The sequence below is a fragment of the Dendrobates tinctorius genome, unplaced genomic scaffold (genome assembly GCF_039654945.1).
Source record: "Dendrobates tinctorius isolate UK_male_01 unplaced genomic scaffold, ASM3965494v1 ptg000060l, whole genome shotgun sequence".
NCBI classification, from domain to species: domain Eukaryota; kingdom Metazoa; phylum Chordata; class Amphibia; order Anura; family Dendrobatidae; genus Dendrobates; species Dendrobates tinctorius.
This window is the reverse complement of record NW_027361728.1, coordinates 82,800,894-82,827,617: the sequence shown is the minus strand read 5'-3', so window position 1 is coordinate 82,827,617 and position 26,724 is coordinate 82,800,894. Positions and strand designations below refer to the sequence as shown.

The 26,724-nt window shown below is 43.7% G+C and overlaps 1 protein-coding gene across 2 annotated transcripts in view; it reads right to left on the bottom strand.

Annotated features, from left to right (window-relative positions):
• Positions 1-9,844: 9,844 nt before the first annotated feature.
• PLS1 (plastin 1) overlaps positions 9,845-26,724 on the bottom strand; it is a 218,038-nt gene continuing 201,158 nt past the window's right edge. For both annotated transcript variants that reach the window (XM_073579103.1, XM_073579102.1), the window contains exons 15-16: positions 25,400-25,524; positions 9,845-11,685 (exon numbers count right to left, since the gene is read on the bottom strand). In XM_073579103.1, coding sequence (XP_073435204.1) covers positions 11,550-11,685; positions 25,400-25,524 — 261 coding nt within the window. In that variant the 3' untranslated portion in view covers positions 9,845-11,549. The remainder of the gene's footprint in view (positions 11,686-25,399; positions 25,525-26,724) is intronic.

Genomic DNA, 26,724 nt, shown 5'->3' with positions numbered 1-26,724 from the left:
CTGGCACTGGGCCCCTTATAGTACAGCGGTGTGTCTGACGGTGGGTGTGCACCACCACCGTCAGAGACACTTGATTGCACTATGAGGGACCCTGTGCCAGTGCCCGCGCCCAAGAGTCGGCCTACCCACCTGTCCAGGGCAACGGCACTCGCACGGTGTCGTGCGCTAGGTGGTGACCCCGGCCATGGGGGGGAGGCAGCACAGTTAGGGAGTTTTAGAAAGTGGCATATGTTGATGTTGGACATTCAGCTGATGCAAAAGGCGAAATAGGTGAAGTACCAGGAAGAGGTGGACCAAAGCAAGCCATTTTTCTGTCACCCTATGTGTCATCAGGGGAAGGTGGGACAAAATCCTTGGAAACCCATGCGTGGTTCATTTTAATGAAGGTTAGATCATCCACATTTTGGGTTGACAGACGGGTCCTTTTTTCTGTCAGGATTGATCCAGCTGCACTGAAGACTCTTTCCGATAGCACACTTGCAGCTGGGCAAGCGAGCTCCTGTAAGGCATATTGGGCCAATTCAGGCCAGGTGTCCAGTTTAGCGGCCCAATAGTCAAAGGGGAATGACCTGTGTGGGAGAACATCGATATGGGAGGAAAAGTAGTTTGTAACCATAGTTGACAACTGCTGTCTCCTGTCACTTTCCATCGATGCAGTATTACCAGTTGTGTGAGCGGTATTTGAAAAATCAGTCCACAACATTGTCATGAAACCCCTGGCTCCAACGCCACTTCTGCTGTGTGCACCACGAACACCTCTGCCAAGCTGCCCCCGGCCCGTACGGCTCGTGTGAGAACCATCACCGCTGCTGTGTGCTGGGAATGCCTCAAGCAACCGATTTACCAGAGTTGCTTGTTTATTAGCCAATATTAGGTCAAGGTTCTCCTGTGGCATGATGTTTTGTAATTTGCCTTTATAGCGTGGATCCAGGATGCTGGCCAACCAGTAGTCGTCATCGTTCATCATTTTGGCAATGCGGGGGTCCCTTTTTAGGATCCGCAAGGCATAATCTGACATGTGGGCCAATGTTCCCGGTGTCAATGATGCACTGCGAGTGCTGGGTGGAGGAGCACTTTCTGGCAAATCCACATCCCTCCAGTCACGCACAAACCCTGTACCAGACCTTGCCACGCCAACATTTTCACTTGCCCCACGAGATGCATCCTCCTCCCCTAAGTAATCATCCCCATCATCCTCCTCCTCCTCCTCTTCTTCCTCCACCTCGTCCAGGAGAGGTCTCTGAGCAGACAATGGCTGAATGTCATCAAGGATTCCCTCCTCCTCTTCCTCCTCGTCAACATTGGCTGCAGACGCCTGCTCCTTAAGGTGCGTCAAAGTTTGCATGAGCAGACGCATAAGTGGGATGCTCATGCTTAGGATGGCGTCGTCTGCGCTTACCAGCCGTGTGCATTCCTCAAAACACTGAAGGACTTTACAAAGGTCTTTCAGCTTCGACCACTGCACGCCTGTCAACTCCATGTCTGCTCTCAAAGTGCCTGGCCGTGTATCCTCCCACAAATGCATTATGGCCTGCCTCTGCTCGCACAGCCGCTCCACCATGTGCAGGGTGGAGTTCCACCTTGTTGCAATGTCGATAATGAGGCGGTGGTTGGGAAGGTGGAGCAATCGCTGCAGCTTCTGCATACGAACGGAGTGTACAGGCGACCGGCGGATGTGCGTGTACAGTCTTCGCACCTTCTGGAGCAGGGCTGTTAACTCCGGATAATTTTTGAGGAAGCACTGCACCACCAGGTTCAAGGTGTGAGCCAAGCAAGGTATGTGGCTGAGTTTTGAAAGGGCTATGGCTGCCACAAAATTACGCCCGTTATCACTAACTACCTTGCCTGCCTCAAGATGTACACTGCCCAGCCATGACTCAGTTTGTCGCTTCAAGTACTCGGCCAGCACCTCGGCGGTGTGTCTGTCGCCCAAACACATCATCTGCAACACAGCCTGCTGACGCTTTCCACTAGCTGCTCGATAGGGGGACACATCGTGTGCAACAGTGGCAGCTGCAGATGGAGTGCTCGTACGACTGCGCTCTGTGGACGAGCTTTCGCTTCTGGAGGAGGAGAAGGAGGAGGAGGGTCGAACGCCTACAGCCAACTGTTTCCTATACCGTGGGCTAGGCAGCACTGTCCCACCACCGCTGTCCCCTGTGGACCCTGCATCCACCACATTAACCCAGTGCGCAGTGATGGACACGTAACGGCCCTGGCCATGCCGACTGGACCATGCATCAGTTGTGAGGTGCACCTTTCCGCTCACTGACTGCTTGAGTGCATGGACAATGCGGTCTTTCACATGATGGTGGAGGGCTGGGATGGCTTTGCGAGAGAAGAAGTGGCGACTGGGTAGGTCATAGCGTGGTACTGCATAGGCCATGAGTTCGCGGAAAGCTGTGCTTTCCACCAACCGAAAGGGCATCATCTCAAACGAGATTAGTTTGGCAATGTGGGCGTTCAAACCCAGTGTACGCGGATGAGAGACTGAGTACTTTCTTGACCTACTCATAGTGTCTGGGAGGGTGAGCTGGACTTGAGAGCTGCATATGGTGGAAGTAGCGGTGGACAGGGCGGACTGAGAGAGGGTTGATGATGGTGATGGAGTTGGTGTTCTTTCTGATGGCCTAGAATCAGTCTTTCGTTGATATAACAGTGGGATTCCCTGACTGCTGTGGCCTTGCAACGACACCTCAACATTTGCTGCTGTGCTAACCGGTGGGCTTACAGTGGGGGAAACAATGTAGCGTTGCTGACTACCTTCGTTGTGATCAGTTGCACATGTGGCACTTGAGGTTTGGTGTTGTGTCCACGCTTGCAAGTGCATGCTGGTTAAATGTCTAAGCATGCAACTGGTATTCAAATTTTTCAGATTTTTCCCTCGGCTAAAGGTCTTTGCGCACTTCTTACAGATAACCTTGGCCTGATCATGAGGATTTTGTTCAAAAAAGTGCCACACTGCACTCTTCCTACTTTGGCAGACATTTTGCGGCCTAGCACGCTGTGATCTTTTGACCCTCTGGACAAGCTGTCCAGCAACTCTTTTGATGTTTGGAACCTGTCTTTGGAGTGCTCCGGGCCTGCCATATAACAGCTGTTGCGATGTCGATGTCTGCTGTGGATGCTCCTCATCTGAGCTATTGGAAGCAGCACCCTCTTCCCCCAATGGATGCCAATCTGGGTCAACAACTGGGTCATCCATCACCTCCTCTTCTATGTCATGTGCACCTTTCTCTGTGTCACCGTGTATGGTGGTATAGTGTGCGGGAAGGGGCACCTGAGTCTCATCAGGGTCAAAATCTGGCTCTGTACACTGCGAGGACAATGTAGTGCTCTGAGTGAATGTACCAGCAGAATCATCCATCAGCGGCTGTGCATCAGTGCACTCCATGTCAGATTCATCTTGGCCTGGGTAATTCACCATTTGACTTGATAATCCAGGCATGGTATGTGAAAACAGCTCCATGGAGTAATCAGTAGTATGGCCTGCGTCATCCTTCAATCTTGGTTGGGGTGAAGGACACAAGGAAAGGTGTGGTTCATGAACATGAGCCTCCAATGACGACTCAGTGCTTTTACTTTTTACAACTGAAGAAGAGGAGGCGATAGAGCTGGAGGCTGAGTCAGCAATGTAAGACAAAACTTTTTCCTGATGCTCTGCCTTTAAAAGCGGTTTGCCAACTCATAGAAAACTAAGCGTTCGAGGCCTTATGTAGACAGACGATGACGCAGGGTCAGCACCTCCTGCATTCGGTCCTATTTTGCTCTTGCCACTACCATCAGATCCACCACCAACACCATCATTACCAGCTGCCAACCCCCGCCCAATTCCACGGCCTCTTCCACCAGCCTTCCTCATTTTTGGTAGAAATGTAGACAAAATCCAACAAACTATATAGTAATGTAAAACAAGGTACAAGGTGTCTATAGGACAGGGGAGATTTAGAATTTCTGCACACACTTGTGGACAGTGGACACTTTTGGATTGTGTGAGGCCCACTGATATCTGAGCGCTATGTGACACGCTCGATGGCACAGCTGCCTGTGACCAAAGTGACGAGAGGATAATGGAGATTTTGAATCTCTGCGCACACTTTTGGACACTGGACACTTGTGGATTGTGTGAGGCCCACTGATATCTGAGCGCTATGTGACAGGCTCGATGGCACAGCTGCCTGTGACCAAAGTGACGAGAGGATAATGGAGATTTTGAATCTCTGCGCACACTTTTGGACACTGGACACTTGTGGATTGTGTGAGGCCCACTGATATCTGAGCGCTATGTGACACGCTCGATGGCACAGCTGCCTGTGACCAAAGTGACGAGAGGATAATGGAGATTTTGAATCTCTGCGCACACTTTTGGACACTGGACACTTGTGGATTGTGTGAGGCCCACTGATATCTGAGCGCTATGTGACAGGCTCGATGGCACAGCTGCCTGTAACCAAAGTGACGAGAGGATAATGGAGATTTTGAATCTCTGCGCACACTTTTGGACACTGGACACTTGTGGATTGTGTGAGGCCCACTGATATCTGAGCGCTATGTGACACGCTCGATGGCACAGCTGCCTGTGACCAAAGTGACGAGAGGATAATGGAGATTTTGAATCTCTGCGCACACTTTTGGACACTGGACACTTGTGGATTGTGTGAGGCCCACTGATATCTGAGCGCTATGTGACACGCTCGATGGCACAGCTGCCTGTGACCAAAGTGACGAGAGGATAATGGAGATTTTGAATCTCTGCACACACTTTTGGACACTGGACACTTGTGGATTGTGTGAGGCCCACTGATATCTGAGCGCTATGTGACACGCTCGATGGCACAGCTGCCTGTGACCAAAGTGACGAGAGGATAATGGAGATTTTGAATCTCTGCGCACACTTTTGGACACTGGACACTTGTGGATTGTGTGAGGCCCACTGATATCTGAGCGCTATGTGACACGTTCGATGGCACAGCTGCCTCTGACCAAAGTGACGAGAGGATAATGGAGATTTTGAATCTCTGCGCACACTTTTGGACACTGGACACTTGTGGATTGTGTGAGGCCCACTGATATCTGAGCGCTATGTGACATGCTCGATGGCACAGCTGCCTGTGACCAAAGTGACGAGAGGATAATGGAGATTTTGAATCTCTGCGCACACTTTTGGACACTGGACACTTGTGGATTGTGTGAGGCCCACTGATATCTGAGCGCTATGTGACACGCTCGATGGCACAGCTGCCTGTGACCAAAGTGACGAGAGGATAATGGAGATTTTGAATCTCTGTGCACACTTTTGGACACTGGACACTTGTGGATTGTGTGAGGCCCACTGATATCTGAGCGCTATGTGACACGCTCGATGGCACAGCTGTGACAAAAGTGACTAGAGGATAAGGGAGATTGTATTGCTTTTAAAAAAGCAGTTTGCGGAGCAGTGGGTAAACAGCAATGCCAGCGTGTCAGGAAGCTTTAAAAGGCAGCCCAACAACCAACACCACTGATACACCACTATATAGCCTCCCCTTACACTGCATACACAGTGACTTGTGTGTTGTGCAGGCCAAATCGCTAGCAGCAGAAGCAGTTTTTTTGTCTTCTTGCCTGCCTAATGCTCTCCCTACAGAATCAGCAGCAACCTCTCCCTATACTAAGATCGGCAGAAGTAAGATGGCGGTCGGCGTGCACGCCCTTTTATACCCCCTGTGACGCCCACCAAAGCAAGCCAATCACTTGCATGCCCTTCTGAAAGATGGTGGTGACCCGTGCCTAGGTCATCACGTTGCCCACAGTGTCCGTGGATCCTGATTGGCTGAAAAAGAGCGCAAAACAAACTTTTGAAACGCGACTTTGGCGCGTAAGTCGCCGACCTCGTTGCCGACCTCATCCTAGGGTCGGGTTTCGTTTCATGAAACCCGACTTTGCCAAAAGTCGGCGACTTTTGAATTTTTTCGACCCGTTTCGCTCAACTCTAGTGCTCGCACCTGAATTAAATATTAAAAATGACTGCTTTAATGGCTGTAATAAAGATGATACTGGGATGTAGGGAGCAAACCAAAAGTTACACTTTAAAAGCAAAGGAAATAATTAGATCTTTACAATTGACCCAAAAATCTAGGCTGCCTTTATACATGGGCACAATTGGCATGTCCACATTTATGGCCAAATCAGGTCCATGTATCAATGTTCACATCCTTTATCCGTCTGCACCAGTTTAGGAAACAATTACAAGCTCTAAAATACAATTTTTAAACAATATATAGGGTTCCTGATTGATATTGCTAAAGCATGATTTCATCTCCAGCATGCAAGGACCTCAGTGGACATCTACAGTTAGGTCCATATATATTTGGACAGAGACAACATTTTTCTAATTTTGGTTCTAACATTACCAAAATGAATTTTAAACAAAACAATTCAGATGCAGTTGAAGTTCAGACGTTCAGCTTTCATTTGAGGGTATCCACATTAAAATTGGATGAAGGGTTTAGGAGTTTCAGCTCCTTAACATGTGCCACCCTGTTTTAAAGGGACCAAAAGTAATTGGACAATTGACTCCAAGGCTATTTCATTGACAGGTGTGGGCAATCCCTTCTTTATGTCATTCTCAATTAAGCAGATAAAAGGCCGGGAGTTGATTTGCCATTGCTCATTGCCATTATGCAGCAAGACAGCTTTTAGGTTTGTTTTGGATGAATCGATGAAGAACCTCCCTACCTCTGGATTATGACTTTTCTTCAGAACTTCCATTAAACTGTTGATGTTGTTGCATGCCACAAGAGCGCCCTCCATGAGAAAGTACTGGATAATATCAATATCATAGTTGCAGAACAAAGAAATCCGAACATTGCCGCCCGCTAGGAGATTCCACTGCTGTAGCCTGGAACCTAAGGATTCAGCCTTACTCTCAGGCAGATCCAAATCTCTAAGGCCTGTTTCACATTTCAGTTATTTGACGTCAGTCAAAATCCTCCAGGTTGTAAAAAAACGGATCCGTTTCCGTTGTGCCCCAAGCGGATGCCACCAGATCCGTTTTTTGACGGATTCGCTTAAGTAGTTAGTGACTGAAATTTAAAGGAAAACGAGTCAGGGAAAAAAGAGAGAGAGAGATTTTGCTGCCGCCAGAACGGAATTTGGGGTTAAATTTCCGGCAAGGAAATTCTTCTGGGCATGCTCAGTGTCAAAAAGTGGATCCGTTGCCGGATTCCATCAAAAAACGGTTGGCAACGGATCCGCCGCCCATAGGCGACCATTATAACAAATGGCGGATAGCGGCGGATCCGTAGCTATCCGCTATTTTTACGCAGACAAAAAACGTTTCATTGTCTGTCCACTGGTCAGCGGATGCCAAAATTTTGGCGGATATATCAAAAAACGGATCCAACGGATGACCATCCGTCAAAATCCACCGCTAATGCAAGTCAATGGGGAAAAAACTGATCCGCCAAAAAATGGCGGATCCGTTTTTTTGCAAAACGGCGGATTTTGACTGATGGCAACAAACGGAAATGTGAAACAGGCCTAACATGATCATTCAGTTCACTTTGTATTATAATATGTGTTTTAGTTGAAGTTGCTGTTAGAAAGTTTGGGTCATGAGAGGAAGATGCTACATGACAGCAAGCACCCTCTTCTTCCTCACTTGATGTGGAGACATGGAGAGGATTGGCGGGCACCCAGGTCCAGCCAAAACCGCAAGGATCATGGATCGTCTCGCAAAACGCCCACTCTCCTTTTAACGTGGGCATAATGCTACTCACACAACACAGGGTGAGGGTAAAACAGTGTGGCAATGCTTCATTGAATCACAAAACAGGCAGATAACATGTAGAACAGTCCCAGTAAAATACCCCAAGATGTTGCATAATACAGAGTCTCAACCTTCCGCTGACTCGCCGTGAAAATGACAGCTGTTACTTCAGAGCTCCCAGGGTCGACTACCCCACGTGTGGCAAACACACAGAGAGGCGGTGACAACAAGCTTTGGAAGATGACAGTCCATTGAGGTACAAGGCCAGTTGAACCGAGGGTCACAACCTGGCTTCTCTGAACATCTCCTTGAAGCCAGGCGACCGGCAGGTCCCAATCCTGGCTTTCTCCAAACCTATCCATGGTTGAGCAATGGTCAATGGAGCAGATCTGTATTTTTCCAACCGAGGCCGAGGTCCCCTAGGTTGCTTCCTGTGGAATGATAGATCCGTGTCCCTTGTGATGGAGCCATGATGTATTGGCTGCTGTCCTGTCTCTGGTCCATTGGATGTTTTGATATATCTTGGCTGAATCTCTGTATGTCTCTCAGTCTCTCTCTATAGAGGCATGTAACCTATTTTTATACTTAACAAGTGTTCTTCATTCAGCAATGACATAAAGCGTAAGAATGGAGTTAAGAACAAGTAGCATTATTTCATTATTTAATCTATTTGCATAGTTTTTCCTTCTCTGTTTTTGAAGTCACCAAACTATCTGGCCTACACAATGCATAATTAGCATATCAGTAAACATCACTAGTCATCAAGAATAAGGGCACAATATGTTATAGGAAATGTCAATATTACAGGCTTACACAAAGAAAAGTCTGTTTTCTTGACCAACACATAAATTCAAAAGTGACAATACAGATAACAGTCAATTCTTCTTGTTTTGCTAAAAATAGTTGTCTGGTTAATTAAGACACAATGCTGTGTCTCCACACTTGACCCTACTGAAAATGGTTCTGGTGCTTTTGGAACCGGCAGTTCTTTGGTATGTGGTACTGGGTGTACTGCAGATGGAATGTTTGGATACTGTAAAGTCCACTTCTTCCTTGAAACTCCTTTCCTAATAGTGGGGAACCAAGCATAAATAGCAATTGGCAGCGTGATCGATTGGCTCTCTCCTGATCATTGAGACTGCAAAAGGCCTTGATTGCCTCCATGCAACCACGGGGTAAGATGTGATGCACATCTATTGCAGCACATGTGTGGAGCCCAACTCTTGTCCTGATCTTCTATTCTGAAGTCAAAATACATGTTGTAGGCTTTCCTTATCCTGGTAGTCAAGTTTTGTCTTTGTGATGCAAAAGTGACTTCTTTGTATATTTAGCAAAAACTATTCTCTTTGTTAATGCAAGAACAGGGCATATCTGAAAAAAACATATAGAAACATGTCAACATGCTAGGAAACTAAGCTAAGAAATCCTAAAACAATAAGCTAAGAAATCAATCCTAAAACTATATACCTTACACACAGAGCATTTATAAAAGTAGGTGATGCAACTGTAAATAGGATTACGTCATCGTAGCTGAATTGGTGTTTTTTGATTGGTCACCCTAAGCTGATAGAAGACTGAAGGATCAACAGACTAAATAGATAATGTAAAAGACAAGCTACTACCAATGCAATAATTATGCTGAAATAATAAAAAAAAAAATTCTATAAGCCTGCATGAAAGGTGTCATAAGTAATTATAACATCCTCTGGACCTTGAAAATTAGAGCCAATCAGCAAATTTAAGCATCATATTCGTTTTCAGAGCCAGATAATTATTTAAGTTGAATTGTTGTCATCTCTGAACCAATTTGACTGTAGAACAGTGAATAAGAGCTGAAGTAATTTCATATCTGTCAATGATTTAGCTGGTACAGAAGATTTTCTTCCCATGCTGTATATCTGAGACAAGTTTATAGAAAGTGAAATCCCAATGAAAATGGCCAAGCCAACTAACCTTGAACAAGTTTGACTTTCTGCATTCCTAAAAGTCGATCAGTGTTATCGTAGACAATGGTAATGTTTCTTTGTAGAGATTCTCTTTTTAATGTTTTAACTTTTAAGTTAGCAGTAAGAAAACACCGTACAGACCCAAAACCAAATTTCTTTGCATTTATTGATTGACAAGCTGTTACATTCCTTGTCGCTATCGCACTGGTAGCAACTGAAATATGAAGGATAACATGTTGTTCTTATAAACCTTATCATGCTTCCTTTCAAGTTCAGATGATATTTTCTTCATCCAAAATTCACCAGAGTTTTTCTGCCTCATTACCGATTACTTGCCAATGAATGTTAAAGGGATTTTCCAGGAGTATGGTGCATTGACGGGCTATTCTTAGGATTGACCAATAATGTAAAGTATAATCGGTGAGGGTCTGACCTCGAGGTATCCCAGCAGTCAGCAGAATTAAGAGAATAATACACATCAGTCCATATAGGCATAACAGTAAGCAAAGCTTCATTTCAAATGGCTGGCCCCCTTAAAAAAAACTTTTTTTAAACCTAGGCTCAGCTATCAGTAAAAAACAATGTATGCTTTACCCATCCTCCTTGGATCCAGAGCTGTGTCATCGATGTGTCTCGATCTATGTTGTTTGAATCTAGCGATGGCGTAACATCAATATCAATGCTGCCAAACACCGAGCGTTTTTTAGCGCTGCGTCTCGAGCGCTATCGTGCGCATGCGCATTGCTCCCCTATCTTTAACATGGGTGCGCATGGTCTAGCGCATGCACGCGTTTGTATGCGTTTTCGTGCACATGCGGGTTTTTGCAGTGTGCGCCTAGGCGCGCCGGACACTACCTGTTGCATTTTTGGTCCGTCCGACCTGTCTCAAAAAAACGCATGCGCACCTTAGCGCACGAATGCGCAAAAAACAGCATTGCAGTCTATGGGAATGCACGCATCCGTTAGGACATGCGCACACTTGCACTTAAAATCGCATGCGCTTTTTGAGTTAACATGGTGACAAACTGGTTATATCGCATGCACAAAAAACAGCAAACGCATGCAAAACGCATGATGTGTTTTTGCATGAGTTTGGTATGCGCACGAGGCGCAGCGCAAAAAAAAACGCTAGTGTGAAACTAGCCTTAGCAACACCGTTGATGTAGATGGCATGAATGGCTGAGCATAGCGATTGGCTGCAGTGCTGTCAATATCATGTCCCTGCTGGAGCCAAACAACAGGAATTGGGGCAGCGGCAAGAACATCGTGATGGACATAAGGAGAGTATGTAAAGTTCAGTTTGTTTTTCTACAGGCAGCTGAGCCTATAGGAAAAAGTTTTTGAAAGTGGTCACCCCTTAAGTAAACGGGCCCTCCTACAGTTCCACTTGATGCTTGGACAAGCTGCTGTGCTTTATTTTCTTGATCTATATGGTCATAAGGTTCAGACTGCTTCTGATCACACATTAATAAATCGGTATATCCAGATCATACGCAATCAATGAATTCTCCCTGCGTATCCTTTAAAGCTTGTTTTACTTTTTATCTTACATCATGGATTGTACAATAATATGCTGCAGAATCAGTCCACCAGGACACCCAAATGGAGATCCCACAAATTCTGCAAAGGACCTGGAATAATGATCAATCACAATGCAATGAACATCAATTATTTAACAATATTACACATTTTTTTCAGAAGAATGAAAACTGTATTTAATTTACAATATTGTGTGCACTAATTTTTCCCATTCATCATCATTCAGTACTGATAAGCAGCACAGTTCTGTTCCCCGAAGACCTCGAGAGGCTTTGAAAATGGCAATAAAACAGAAGGGGAGAAGTACTTCTGCATTATTTTAGCTTATTGAGTCCTCTTCCCATGAGACAAGCAAATACTGTCATCACCATCTTTGGTTTTACTTCTACTAAGTCATCAGGCAGGGCATATATTCGGGCTCCAATCTTCCTGGCAATGGAAATAGCATACCTTTAAACAAAAGAGTAAAAATGTCACTTTTTTCCTTGTAGAGTTAAAAACTGTCATGAGCACAGAACAACCCACGTAGTATGGGCATGCTTTATACTACTTTAATAGTAAACCGATTGCACCATTTATTTATAATAAATAATAAATAAGTTGTGAGATGATTACTGCATTTTTCTGTATATAAGATGCACTTTTTCCCAAAAAAATTTGGGAGGAAAACGGGGAGTGTGTCTTATAGTCCGAACGCAGGCTTACCTGGGGGATTGTGGCAGTGGTGTAGCAGCAGAACAGGGAGCGGCAGAGGTGTAGCGATGCTGAAGCTGTAGGCGGTGGGCGGTGCGGAGTGCACCTGAGCAGGGTCCCTTCCTCAGGATGCCTGCGGCAGAAATGTGGCAAAGCCCGGTGTCCATGGCGAGCAGAGCCGAGTGCACCACCTGTTTCCCTGTGGCCATCTTCCTTAAGCCAAGACAGTGAGTGCGAAGATTGAGATCTCTGTGGCCATTTTCCTGAAGCCAAGATCTCAATCTGCGTACGCGTGGCCTCAGGAAGATGGCAGCCGAGAAACCAGTGATGCACTCGGCTCTGCTATTGGTGGACACCGGGGCGCAGTGTTGCCACATTTCTGCCACCGGCATTCTGAGAAAGGGACCCTGCTCCATGCTCTGCCTCACCGCCGACACCGGACCCACAGCATCGCACCCTGGGACTGCAGCATTGCCCCACTTCTGCATCCGCCAGCATCCTGAGAAAGGAACCCTGCCTCCTGTGACCCCGCTCTACCACCACCGGCCCTCAGGTAAGATAACTTAAATTTGGACAATAAGATAGACCCCCATCTTAAAAAAAATGTTTCTACTATTTTCCACCCCAAAATTTGGGGTGCGTCTTATAGTCCGAAAAATACGGTAACTTGCAGATCATTGGCTCATACCGAAAATATGGTCAAAAGCCATTTCATGTAAAATCCCTGCAAAGACAATAAGTCACTCCTTTTGCCTGGAAGAAGAAAAATTTTGTCTCCAGAGGAGACAAGACATCTTTACCATAGACACTATTATTCCATGTTCACACGTTCAGTATTTGGTCAATATTTTACCTTAGTATTTGTAAGCTAAAACCAGGAGTGTGTGAAAAATACAGAAGTGGTGACGTGTTTCTATTATACTTTTCCTCTGATTGTTCCACTCCAGCTTTTGGCTTCCAAAAAATACTGATGTAAAATACTGACCAAATACTGAACATGTGCACATGGCCTTAATCTGTGTGTTACTGCCGACCCCAGGATCTGATCACAACAGGAACTGTCTGTGGTTTCAAAATCATCTTATATACTTTTTTCCAAAGAAAATAATGAATGCTTATGTACAGGTATGGTGTCTAAGGGGTAACATTTCCCCTTGTAGAGAGTGACAAGCCAGGCCTCACATGTCAGAGTGAGGAGACTTAGACTTGTTTTACACTTCCCGTGTTTTTGCTTGCCGTTTTTGCGGCCCCAATGCATTTCTATGAGGCCACAAAAACAGGCCGCAAAAATTAGTAAGAGGGCCGTGCTCTGTATGGCTGTATTTGCGGCCGTGAAAAAATATCGAGCTTGCTCGATATTTTTCACGGCTTACGGACTCGGCCGCAATGCATTTCAATGGTACTACAAAAACAAGGTTAGCTTGTTTTTGCGGTACATCGTATTTGCGGATCGCCGATTTTTTCCATGCTATTTGTTATAACAGGTAAAAACTTTGATCCGAGAAGGTTTTTTGCGGCCCGTTTTTGCGGCAGAACGTGGAAATTACGGCCATACGCAAAAAAAGATCGCAAAAAACACGGCAAGTGTAAAACTAGCCTTATAAGCTAAGCATGCTTCTCTGGGAAACTAATCCCTTCATGAACTTGTACGTACCCAGTACGTCCGGGTTGTGAATGACTTCCTGACTTTAGACGTACTGGGTATATCCTGGGAATTTTGCGTGCACAGGAGCTCTGCACGTGTGATTGCCAACGGGTGTTCAGCCCACAACGCTCCTGGCAGTTTAACACCCTAAATGCTGAGATCGATATTGATTACAGCATTTAAAAGGCAGGAAGAGGGATGGGGCTCCCTCTGCCCTCTTCGATTGGCGCTATCGCAGGGGCCTGATCGTTGCTATAGTGGTCCAATGACGACATCCAGGTCACCAGGCTCTAACAAGTTTGTGTGAGAGCAGACTGATAGTTATAATGCATTTCAATGCATTACAACAGCGATCAGACTGCTGAAAACTCAAGTCCCATAGAGGAACTAAGTAAAAGAGAAAAAAGAAAATTTTAATAATATTTTTTTAAATCACAAAAAAATAATGATGATAAAAATATACATACATATACAGTATATTATGAGGCAGTGAACGGGGTCATATGCGAGGGTTGCTATGTATCCCCCATGATGCGTAAAGAAGCAGATTGAGGCCGTGGAAGTGCATTGCAGTCACAGACAAAGCTGTGATTGCAATCTATATACAGGGTGGGCCATTTATATGGATACACCTTAATAAAATGGGAATGGTTGGTGATATCAACTTCTTGTTTGTGGCACATTAATATATGGGAGGGGGAAACTTTTCAAGATGGGTGGTGACCATGGCGGCCATTTTGAAGTCGGCAATTTTGGATCCAACTTTAGTTTTTCCAAGAGGGAAGAGGGTCATGTTACACATCAAACTTATTGAGAATTTCACAAGAAAAACAATGGTGTGCTTGATTTTAACGTAACTTTATTCTTTCATGAGTTATTTACAAGTTTATGACCACTTACAGTATACAATGTGTTCAAAGTGCTGCCCACTCTTGACACACTGATAGCAATATCGCCCCACTGTTCCACAAACGAGAATACCCTGGAAGGGGCGTGACTAAGCAGCTACCTTGGAGCCTCTGATGGTGAGGTCAGGCTTGTGCGGCAGGTAGCTGCCAGGTGCCACTCCAGGGTGGTGTCTGGCTGTGGCTACTGATCCCACTGGGGGACGGAAGGCTAGGACAGGTGCGGGCAACAGACATGATTGGCAGACAGGCAGGTGAGCACGGCTGATACTGGGATAAGTAGGCAGGTACGGCTGGTACTCAGGCAGGTGGGCGTGGCTGACACTCAGGCAGGCGGGTGTGGCTGAGACACTGGCAGGCTGGCGTGGCCGAGACACTGGCAGGCAGACATGGCTGAGACACTGGCAGGTGGGCATGGCTGAGACACTGGCAGGCGGGCATGGCTGAGACACTGGCAGGCGGGCACGGCTGAGACACAAGGGGCAGGAACTGACTCGAAGGCACAGGAACACGGGCAGGAACGAGTGGTGTATGGAACAGGTAGAGACCTGTTCAGACTGGAGAAACCGGGACGGACTCGGGAAGGATGGAAACACGGACAGGTAAGAGTAGTGTGTGGGAACAGGTATGGAGCTTTTCAGACTGGAGGAGCAGGGACAGATAAAGAGCAGCTGGAAGCAGAACGAGAATGGAGCAGAACCGCAAGGTTGTGGAGTGACAAGCAGAACAGAGTCGCTGGTTGCAGTGCAGTGAGCTGAACCGCAAGGAGCACGGAGCAAAGGCAGAGCCGCAGGAGCACGGAGCAAAGGCAGAGCCGCAGGAGCACAGAGCAAAGGCAGAGCCGCAGGAGCGTGGAGCAAAGGCAGAGCCACAGGAGTGCAGAGCAAAGGAAGAGCCGCAGGAGTGCGAAGCAAAGGCGGAACCGCAGGAGTGTGAAGCACAGGTAGCCAGAGAGGACACAAGGATAGACACAGCAGGGAAAGGAGCCACAGACAAGGAGACCAACAGACAGAGGTTAGGAATGAGTTCAGACAAGGACAGGAACAGGAACAGGGTAAGATACAGGAATAGGACACAGTACACACAAGGACGGACACGGGAACAAATACTGGACAAAGACACAGGCCCGAGTATGCAGCCCTCAGGGAGGCAGAAACATAAAACACCAAGCGTACGGAAACAGATCTGGGTATGCAGCCCCCAGAGAAGGCAACAACCAACCTACCAAAGGACCAATTGAACAGGAAAAACCAAACAGGATATAATTAATCAATAATCTTTATTATATAAGTGGTAACATATAAAAACAAATTAAGAACAATGTGCACGTTTGGGGACAACTTTACAAATTTGTAAGACAATCAAAAAATGGACCCAATTGTATATACTGTATTTAATATACATTCCTCTTAAATTAGAAAAAAGTGGAAAAAAACTTTTTGTGCAAAGAAAAGCTCACAATATATGGTGATCAAAAGTGCTGTGCAAAAGCAACAAGAGAATCAAGATGGTATCTCAATAAATGGAAAATAAACCATTAATGAACCACACAACTGCTGCAATGTAAAGTGCAGTGTGCATGTGAAAAAAACAACCATAAGATGTTACATTATTACAATGAAAAACCAATTAAATAGAATCACAGTTACTGCCATATAAAGTGCAGTGCAATAAAAGGGGAATAAAATAAAAATGGGTCATATACCTTTAACCCCTTCATGACCCAGCCTATTTTGACCATAATGACCTGGCCATTTTTTGCAATTCTGACCAGTGTCCCTTTATGAGGTAATAACTCAGGAACGCTTCAACGGATCCTAGCGATTCTGAGAATGTTTTTTCGTGACATATTGGGCTTCATGTTAGTGTTAAATTTAGGTCAATAATTTTTGCGCTTATTTGTGAAAAAAACGGAAATTTGGTGAAAATTTTGAAAATTTTGCAATTTTCAAATTTTGAATTTTTATTCTGTTAAACCAGAGAGTTATGTGACACAAAATAGTTAATAAATAACATTTTCCACATGCCTACTTTACATCAGCACAATTTTGGAAACAAATTTTTTTGTTAGGAAGTTATAAGGGTTAAAAGTTGACCAGCGATTTCTCACTTTTACAACAAAATTTACAAAACCATTTTTTTAAAGACCACCTCACATTTGAAATCATTTTGAGGGTCTATATGGCAGAAAATACCCAAAAGTGACACCATTTTAAAAACTGCATCCCTCAAGGTACTCAAAACCACATTGAAGAAGTTTATTAACCCTTCAGGTGCTTCACAGGAACTAAAGCAACGTGGAAGGAAAAAATGGACATTTTAATTTTTCCAACAAAAATTTTCTTTTAGCATCAATTTTTTCATTTTCACATGGGTAACAGGATAAAATGGATCCTAAAATTGTTGGGCAATTTCTCCTGAGTACAACGATACCTTATATGTGGTCACAAACCACTGTTTGGGTGCACGGCAGGGCTCAGAAGGGAAGGAGTGTCATTTGACTTTTTGAATTGAAAATATGCTGGAATATTTAGCGGTTGCCATGTCGCGTTTGGAAAGCCCCTGTGTGCCTAAACATTGGAGCTCCCACACAAGTGATCCCATTTTGGAAACTAGACCCTCCAAGGAACTTATCTAGGTGCATAGTGAGCACTTTGAACCTCCAGGTGCTTCACAAATTGATTCATAAAAAAAAATTACTTTTTTTCACAAACAATTTCTTTTAGCCTCAGTTTTTTCATTTTCACATGGGCAACAGGATAAAATGGATCCTAGAATTTGTTGGGCAAATTTTCCTGAGTACATCGATACCTCATAGACGGTCATAAACCACTGTTTGGGAGCACGGTAGGGCCCGGAAGGGAAAGAGGGCCATTTGACTTTTTGAATGGAAAATTAGCTTCAATCGTTAGCGGACACCATGTCGCGTTTGGAGCCCCTGTGTGCCTAAACATTGGAGCTCCCCCACAAGTGACCCCAGTTTGTAAACTAGACCACCCAAGGAACTTATCTAGATGTGTAGTGTGCACTTTGAACCCCCAAGTGCTTCACAGAAATTTATAGCGCAGAGCAGTGAAAATAAATAATCGTTTTTTTTCCTCAAAAATGATTTTTTAGCCCGCATTTTTTTTATTTTCACAAGGCTAACAGAAGAAATTGGACAACAAAAGTTGTTATGCAATTTGTCCTGAGTACACCGATACCCCATATGTGGGGGGAACCACTTTTTGGGTGCATGGGAGAGCTCAGAAGGGAAGGAGCGCCATTTTAGAATGCCGACTTGATGGAATGGTCTGTGGGCGTCATGTTACGTTTGCAGAGCCCCTGATGTTCCTAAACAGTGGAAACCCCCACAAATGACCCCATTTTGGAAACTAGACCCCTTATGGAACTTATCTGGATGTGTAATGAGCACTTTGAACCCCCAAGTGCTTCACAGAAGTTTATAAATGCAGACCCATGAAAATAAAAAATCATTTTTTTTCCTCAAAAATGATTTTTTAGCTCACTATTTTTTATTTTCCCAAGGGTAACAGGATAAATTGGACCCCAAAAGTTGTTGTCCAGTTTGTCCTGAGTACGCTGGTACCCCATATGTGGTCATAAACCACTGTTTGGGCGCACGGCAGGGCTCAAAAAGGAAGGAGCGCCATTTGACTTTTTGAATGGAAAATTAGCTCCAATCGTTAGCGGACACCATGTCGTCTTTGGAGAGCCCCTGTGTGCCTAAACTTTTCAGCTCCTCCACAAATGACCCGATTTTGGAAACTAGACCCCCTAAGGAACTTATCTAGATGCATAGTGAGCACTTTGAAGCCCCAGATACTTCACAGAAGTTTATAACGCAGAGCCGGGAAAATTAAAAAAAAAATTTTTCCTCAAAAAATGATTTTTTAGCCCACAATTTTTTATTTTTACAACGGTAACAGGAGAAATTGGACCCCAAAAATTGTTGTCCAGTTTGTCCTGAGTACGCTGGTACCCCATATGTGGGGGGGACCACTGCTTGGGCACATGTCGGGGCTCGGAGGGGAAGTAGTGACGTTTTGAAATTCCGACTTGATGGAATCGTCTGCGGGCGTCATGTTATGTTTGCAGAGCCCCTTATGTTCCTAAACAGTGGAAATCCCCCACAAGTGACCCCATTTTGGAAACTAGACCCCCAAAAGAACTTATCTAGATGTGTGGTGAGCACTTTGAACCCCCAAGTGCTTCACAGAAGTTTATAACGCAGAGCCGTGAAAATAAAAAATCATTTTTTTTCCTTAAAAAATGATTTTTAGCCCACAATTTTTTATTTTCATAAGGGTAACAGGATAAATTGGACCCCAAAAGATGTTGTCCAGTTTGTCCTGAGTATGCTGGTACCCCATATGTGGGGGGGACCACTGTTTGTGCACACGTCGGGGCTCGGAAGCGAAGTAGTGACGTTTTGAAATGCCGACTTGATGGAATGGTCTGCGGGTGTCATGTTACACAAGTGACCCCATTTTGGAAACTAAACCACTCAAGGAACTTATCTAGATGTGTGGTGAGCACTTTGAGCCCCCAAGTGCTTCATAGAAGTTTATAATGCAGAGCCGTAAAAATTAAAAATCATTTTTTTTCCACAAAAATAATTTTTTAGCCCCGAATTTTTTATTTTCCCAAGGGTAACAGGAGAAATTAGACCCCCAAACTTGTTGTGCAATTTTTACTGAGTACGCTGATACCCCATATGTGGGGGTAAGCCACTGTTTGGGCACACGTCGGGGCTCAGAATGGAGGGAGCACTGTTAGACTTTTTGAACGCAAAATTGGCTGGAATAAATGGTGGCGCCATGTTGCGTTTGGAGACCCTGTGATGTGCCTAAACAGTGGAAACCCCTCAATTCTAACTCCAACCCTAACCCCAGCACACCCCTAACCCTAATCCCAACTCTACCTCAAGCCACAAGCCTAACCGTAATCCCAACCCACCCCTAACCCTAATCTTCACCCTAGTTCCAACCCTAACCCTAGTTCCAACCCTAACCCTAGTTCCAACCCTAATTCCAACCCTAACCCTAATTCCAACCCTAACCCTATTTCTAACCCTAACCCTATTTCCAACCCTAACCCTAACCCTAATGGAAAAATAAAAATAATTTCTTTATTTTATTATATGTGCCTGCCTATGGGGGTGATAAACGGGGGGGTTTATTTACTATTTTTTTTTCATTTTGATCACTGTGAAAGAGTATCATAGTGATCAAAATGAATGAATGAATCTGCAGTGTTTGCAGATTCAGGTGGGCGCACTGCGCATGCGCCTGCCATTTTCCAAGATGGCGGCGCCCATGAATCAGGACGGTGGGACACCGGGAGACGGAGCGGGACATCGGAGGTACCGGGGGGTGAAGGGGGGTGTTGGAAGGTGGGGGGAGCAGAGAAAAGGGGGAGGGGAGCAGATGATGACGGCGGCGGCACATTGCCGCCGTCAGTCGGTATCAGGGGGCCGATCGGCCCCATGGGTTGTGGGGGGGGTCGGAACTGGGTCTCCAGCCATGTCCGATGCTACTGCAGCATTGGCCATGGCTGGATTGTAATATTTCATCAATTTTCATTGATGAAATATTACTATCGCTCTGATTGGTTGTTTCACTTTTAATAGCCAATCAGAGCGATCGTAGCCATGTGGAGGTGAAGCCACGCCCCCTGTGGTGAAGTACAAAGCCCCCTTTATCTGCGGGTCAGGTGACCTTTCAGTGACCCCGGTCACCCGACCCGCAGGGGGGCTTTGAAGTCATGACACAGGGTATGCATCAAGGGTCAGATTGGCACCGACTTTGATGACGTGTACGCTGTGTCATAGGTCGGGAAGGGGTTAAGGGTCACCACGTCCCTTTAACGCGCACCCCGACGCGCGTTTCGGAGCACTTCCTTTATCTCAGGATGAAGGAAGTGCTCCGAAACTCGCATCAGGGTGCGAAGTAAAGGGAAATGGAAAGGGATGTGGTGACCCTTAAAGGTATATGACCCATTTTTATTTTATTCCTCTTTTATTGCACCGCACTTTATATGACATTAACTGTGATTCTATTTAATTGGTCTTTCATTGTATGGGATAATAATGTAACATCTTATGGTTGTTTTTTTCACATGCACACTGCACTTTACATTGCAGCAATTGTGTGGTTCATTAATGGTTTATTTTCCATTTATTGAGATAACAACTTGATTCTCTTGTTGCTTTTGCACATGCACTTTTGATCACCATATATTGCGATTTTTTCTTTGCACAAAAAGATTTTTTTCACTTTTTTGTAATTTATGAAGATTATATATTAAATACAGTATATACAATTGGGTCCATTTTTTGATTGTCTTACAATTTTGTAACGTTGTCCCCAAACGTGCACATTGTTCTTAATTTGTTTTTATATATTACCACCTATATAATAAAGATTATTGATTAATTATATCCTGTTTGGTTTTTCCTGGTCAATTGGTCCTTTGGTTGGTTGGTTATTGCTTTTTCAATTTAGTGGTTCCACTACCTTCACTGAACACGTGGTAGTCTGTATAATTAATACTATATTTTTTATGGTCAATTCTGACGTAATTTATTATATATATATATATATATATATATATATATATATATATATAAAACTATATATTATATATATATATATAATACTACATCTGGTGTTCATTTTTTTTTTAATTAGCCCCCAAAGAAGGCAGAAACAGGACAGGACCTGGCACCTCAGCAGCAGCAAGCCACTGACTGAGGGAAATAGTTGCACAGGCATCCTCCTATGGGCGAGGATGCCTTAAGTACTGGAGACCTCTTGACAATAGGCCGGGGACACCTTAGGAAGATGTACACTGACTCAATAAGAGCCAAAGAGTGCCGACGCCGCCCCCCTATGCACACAGCCAGGAAGTATGCAGAGAGCAGGCAGGAGGCAAAAGGCATACAGCATGGAGCCGGCAGAAGACAGAACTCACCGCATGGCCCGGAGTAGTAAGTTGGTGTGTAAGGCAGGTGGGGGATGGGAGGCCATGCAGTGATGCCGGCTGGGTTGTTACAGTTGCCAATTACATATGGAGCATTTTATGGGGCAAATTACATATGGAGCAGTATATGGGGCCCATTACATATGGAGCATCTTATGGGGCCAATTACACATGGAGCATCTTATGGGGCCAATTACATATGGCTTGAAAAAGACACATCACTGTGTCGATACGCGTGGGTTTAGAGGTCACATGTAAATTAGCCGTATGCCTGTATACTCCTGGGAACCAGCTGGTATTATGCTAGGGAGGGGAGGTTTTTCACTTAAACCCCCAGGATCTGGTTTGCTGATAAAGCGCTGGTAATATGGTGATAAGCTGTTATATCTTGGCATAATGTTTGTCTATATTACTTTGTAATTGCAGCCTTTACCACCAGGGTTTGCTGCATAGCACTGGTTATAGAGGATTAATTATAAATAAATAACACTAGGATATCATGAGTGTGATTGCACTTGCCTGTTAGGTGATGTGAGTAATGATAATTAAGAGATATTTGTCATTATATATGGATTACTGATTGCACGTCTAATCTTGTGACTCATAGTAATTCACTATTTAATTATATGACCCATTGTCTTTGTTTTGTGATCTGTGTCTGTTTGTTCAGACTTTTTAATTGTTTTTAACATAGTGTTTTTGTCTGCTGTGTTCATTATATTTACAATAAAAATTGTTGAATTTTTTTGACTATATTTCTTGTTGGTGATCCCAACTTTTGTGCATATACTTTTTTCTTGTGAGTTTCAAAGTTGCCAATTATATATGGAGCATTTTATGGGGCAAATTACATATGGAGCAGTATATGGGGCCCATTACATATGGAGCATCTTATGGGGCCAATTACACATGGAGCATCTTATGGGCCAATTACATATAGAACAGTATATGGGACCCATTGTATATGGATCTTATGGAGCCAATTACATATGGAGCATCTTATGGGGTCAATTACATATGGAGCATCTTATGGGGCCAAGTACATATGGAAAATCTTATGGAGTCAATTACATATGGAGCAGAATATGGGGCCCATTATATATGGAGCATCTTATGGGGCCAATTATATATGGAGCATTAAATGGGACCCATTCTGTTTGGAGCAATATATGGGGCCCATTATATACTTGCGCAATGTAAGATACCCATCATATACTGTATGGAGCATTATATGGGGCCTATTCTGTATAGAGCATTATAAGGGGCTCATTTTGTATGGAGTAAAATAAATGGGGCCCATCATATACTGTATGGAGCACTATATGAGGCTCATTATACTGTATGGACCAATATATGGTGCCCATAATACTGCATTGAACAAGGTATGGGGGCTCATTACTCTGTATGGTGCAATATATGGGGCTCATTATTCTGTATAGAGCACTATGTGGTGCCCATAATACTGTATGGAGCAATATATGGGGCTCATTATTCTGTATGGAGAAATATATGGGGCTCATTATACTGTATGGAGCAATATATGGGGCACATTATTCTGTATGGAGCACTATGTGGTGCCCATAGTACTGTAGGGAGGACTATACTGTCCAGTTTCTGAGCTGTTGATATCACTCGTTGATATCACTCATGTAATGTAAGAAGTGAAATCTTTGGCATTGTACTATACCTATACTTCTCTGTGGTATCTGTGCATCATGAATTGTGGTATGTGTTGAGACTCTTTCACCCAGGGCCCACTAAAACCTGGAGCCGGCCCTGCCGCCCACACCACTGAATGGAAGCTTTTTGCCCATGTGCAGTGTACACAGAAAGCCCAAGACCATGATTTGCAGCCACATGTCAACGCTAATTTCGACTGTGTCCCTACAATTAATTTTAAGTTAACTTCCATGGAATATTAAAAAATTAATTATGTTTTTGTTTTTAGCATGACATACAGCCTCCTTTCTAGAACTGAATAAATTGGTCTAAAGCTGCTGAAATAAAGTACATTTATATTACATTAAATACACATTAGTATTGGTTGATCTTTTTGACAAACGTAAGTATTAACTGTTGTTATTTTTGTGTTTCATAAATCAATAGTATACATAAAAGTTATCTAACATTATATCATATCAGAGAAAACTTCTTTCTACTCCTGATCTGATGTTTTATTCTTAATCCACTGGTAAAATCTGTCTGCAGTGAATACAGATTTTTCCATTACTGAGATAGGTGATGACAGCTGGTGCTCATAAAGTTCTATGGAGAGAGGAGGGGGCAGGAGATGGAGACAGGCACAGATATTCTGCTGAAAGTTCTCCTAAAATGACAGTTACACTTTAAGCTCTGTGCACACTGGTGTATTTGTCACGGCTTTTAAATTAACAAGGACCTTACTAATAATTTATAACATGCGCATCTATTATGGTCTCGTTTGTTATGGACATTAGTGAATTTCATAAACTAAGGAGGTCCATCAGATTTCAGATTTCTTTTGGATGGAATAATACATTGTGCTACTTTATTCTGGCTGCCAAAGAGTAATAGATTAAATTAAAAATTAAGTGCAAACAGAGATGCATCCTCTTATGCTCAGGTACGGGAGATTCATTTGCCTTTATATCTGCACATGTATGGGTAAATTATTTAAAGACTGCCCTCTTACATAATATGAGCACAGGGACTGCCACTCCTTGATATTTACATATCACATGCATGGGCAACAGAAGGCCTTTAAATCTTGTGAAAAGATGGGGTGAGGACATCTACAGTTTTGCGTGATACAGCTTATCATTTTACACTATTTTAGGAACTTTTAAGTTGTTTTAATTTATTTCATAAATCAATAGTACACATAAAAACTTTGTAATATGTCTTATCAGAGAAATCTGCTTCTTTCTCTTCCTGGACTGATTATTAATTTTCAAAATCTTCAATTCCCGAGAAAAAAGTCCGTCTTCACTGAAGAAAGACTTTTACATTATTGAAATAAGATTTGATGTAGGCCGCAGGATGGAGGGACTCTACCCTTACCTCCTCCTCCTATTTCCCCCTTTCCTCTCAATAGAATCACATCAATAACAACTGTCATTTCCTATTTCAATTATGTAAATATCTGTCTTCACTGAAGACAGATATTTCCCGGGAAATAAAGATTTTGAAAATGAATGATCAGTCCTGGTGCGTTAGTGGCTGCATTCTAAAAGGAGTTTTCATTGATGGCCCTTTACATTAGTTATAACTGTACACTTACTTTGCTAATTCCGTACTAGTTATGGTCTTTTTTAGTTTGCCTGCCTTACGTACGCTGTCAGATCACACAATCTTAGACACCAATCCATGCAAGATGAAGCAAAGTCAGCACCCTATGAGGTCAGAGAGGACCAGAAGCAGGAGCATAATGAGTGGAGTTGAGCAAGATCGCCGGTGAATATTGTATTCGCAAGATTCGCCGAACGCAGCCGAACGTCATTGGAGTCAATGGGACTAGAGTTGAGTGAACCGGTCGTCAAACATAAATTCAGCACAAAGAGAGTACAAAAATGGCACGAATATGCCAAATGCGGATTCGGCGATCATTTCCGAACATATTCGCTCAACTCTAATAATGAGCACATTTCAGTTTATTTTCAGGTTTTAGTTGTGTTTAAACTAAAGGTGCATTTACATTGCCCGATTATTGGGCAGTCAAAACAGGACCTGTGCTGCTGAGAACAATGGCAGCCTATGGAAGGTGTATTACTGACCACTGAGTGTATCTCTGAAGCGTGGTCTGTGTGTTTAAACAGGATATTAAATGACTGCAAACATGTTGCCGATTGGCGGTCTTTTAATGATATGCATCAGCATTTTCCTCTTCCCTAGTGATCTCTTTGCGGAGTATTACCCAACCAAACCAAGAAGGAGCAAGTAAAAGAGAACAGCCACTTACTTTGCATTGCTCATTTTGTCTGCATCTGAAAGATTTTCTCTTTTCACCATATCTGGATTGACGGCTTTAGTAGCGATGGCATCAATTAAGTCGAGCACAGGCAGGCTTGTGCTAATGGACCTATCCTGAAAAAGAAAAGTTAGCATGGCATTAACTATTAACATGTTTTATAGTCGAGTCAGGGCGGAAGGTGTTTTTAATGGAGTTTTGGAAATGATACGGTACAGTTATTTACTTAACTCTGCAAAATTACTGCTCATGATTTTCCATTTCTGTTCTACAAATAATCAAATGATCAAATGAGTCATTGTCGTGTAACAGCATGAAATAATACATGATGCAATGCAAAACATGTCAGTGGGGGCTAAAGAGGAGTCATATGGTGTAGTGGCATGGCAGGGACATATGGACCAAATGTGACCATAGACTAACATATAAACTCAAGCTCAAAACCAAAGCTCCTGAGCCTCAATACAAAGTCCGTACAAATACCCCCAAATAACAACTACCCGTTATAATACATCAGGGGGAATGTGAGCAATGTACTCCCTGAGGCAACAGGGCCTGGGTGTGAATGCAACCTCTTTACCCCCTTCTGAAGCTCCTTTAACACAGGCAATATGATTAAGATGTCAACCTTTCATTTTTGCTGTGCAGTGAAAATAAATGTCACTAACTGAAAAAGTAAAAAAACTGCTGGTGATGGATCTATACTTTTAAATAATAGTGATTAACTCACAATATTATTGCACAATGCTAAATAACACCTAAATATGCAATGCAAAGATTTGGTCAATCACACTAAATTAGATTGCCATATATTAATGTACATAAATAATAATTAGTAAAAAGTGCACAAGTAATAGGATAAAGAAAAGTAAGGTTAAGCTCCGTCAACAGCTGTTCACTTGATGAAAAAGTATGGAGAAAACTAAAGGTGGCCACACTTTAAAAAATGGAACCAAAACCACAGACCTTAGGGAAGACTAGTGTGCATGTGCATGCAGACAACTATTGTGGGTATAGAAAGCTCCTAAAGGGCCCCATACACAAGTGATAGCCATAGTCTGAACAATGGTTCAACCAATCACTCAGCTGGCAGCCAACTCTGCAGACTCCTCCATACACATGAACGATCGGTCAGCTGAATGCTCCTGTGTTTTCAATGAGAGCGTCTGCCAGACTCCTTCAGCGGTGGTTTCTCACACCGAGAACACTGGGATCGGAAGTCTGCAATTGATGAAATCAGTGGAGAGTCATGCGGCCCCCATATACATTAGAATGTTGGAACAAGAAGTTCAGCCGATGTTAGTCTAAAGTGTATG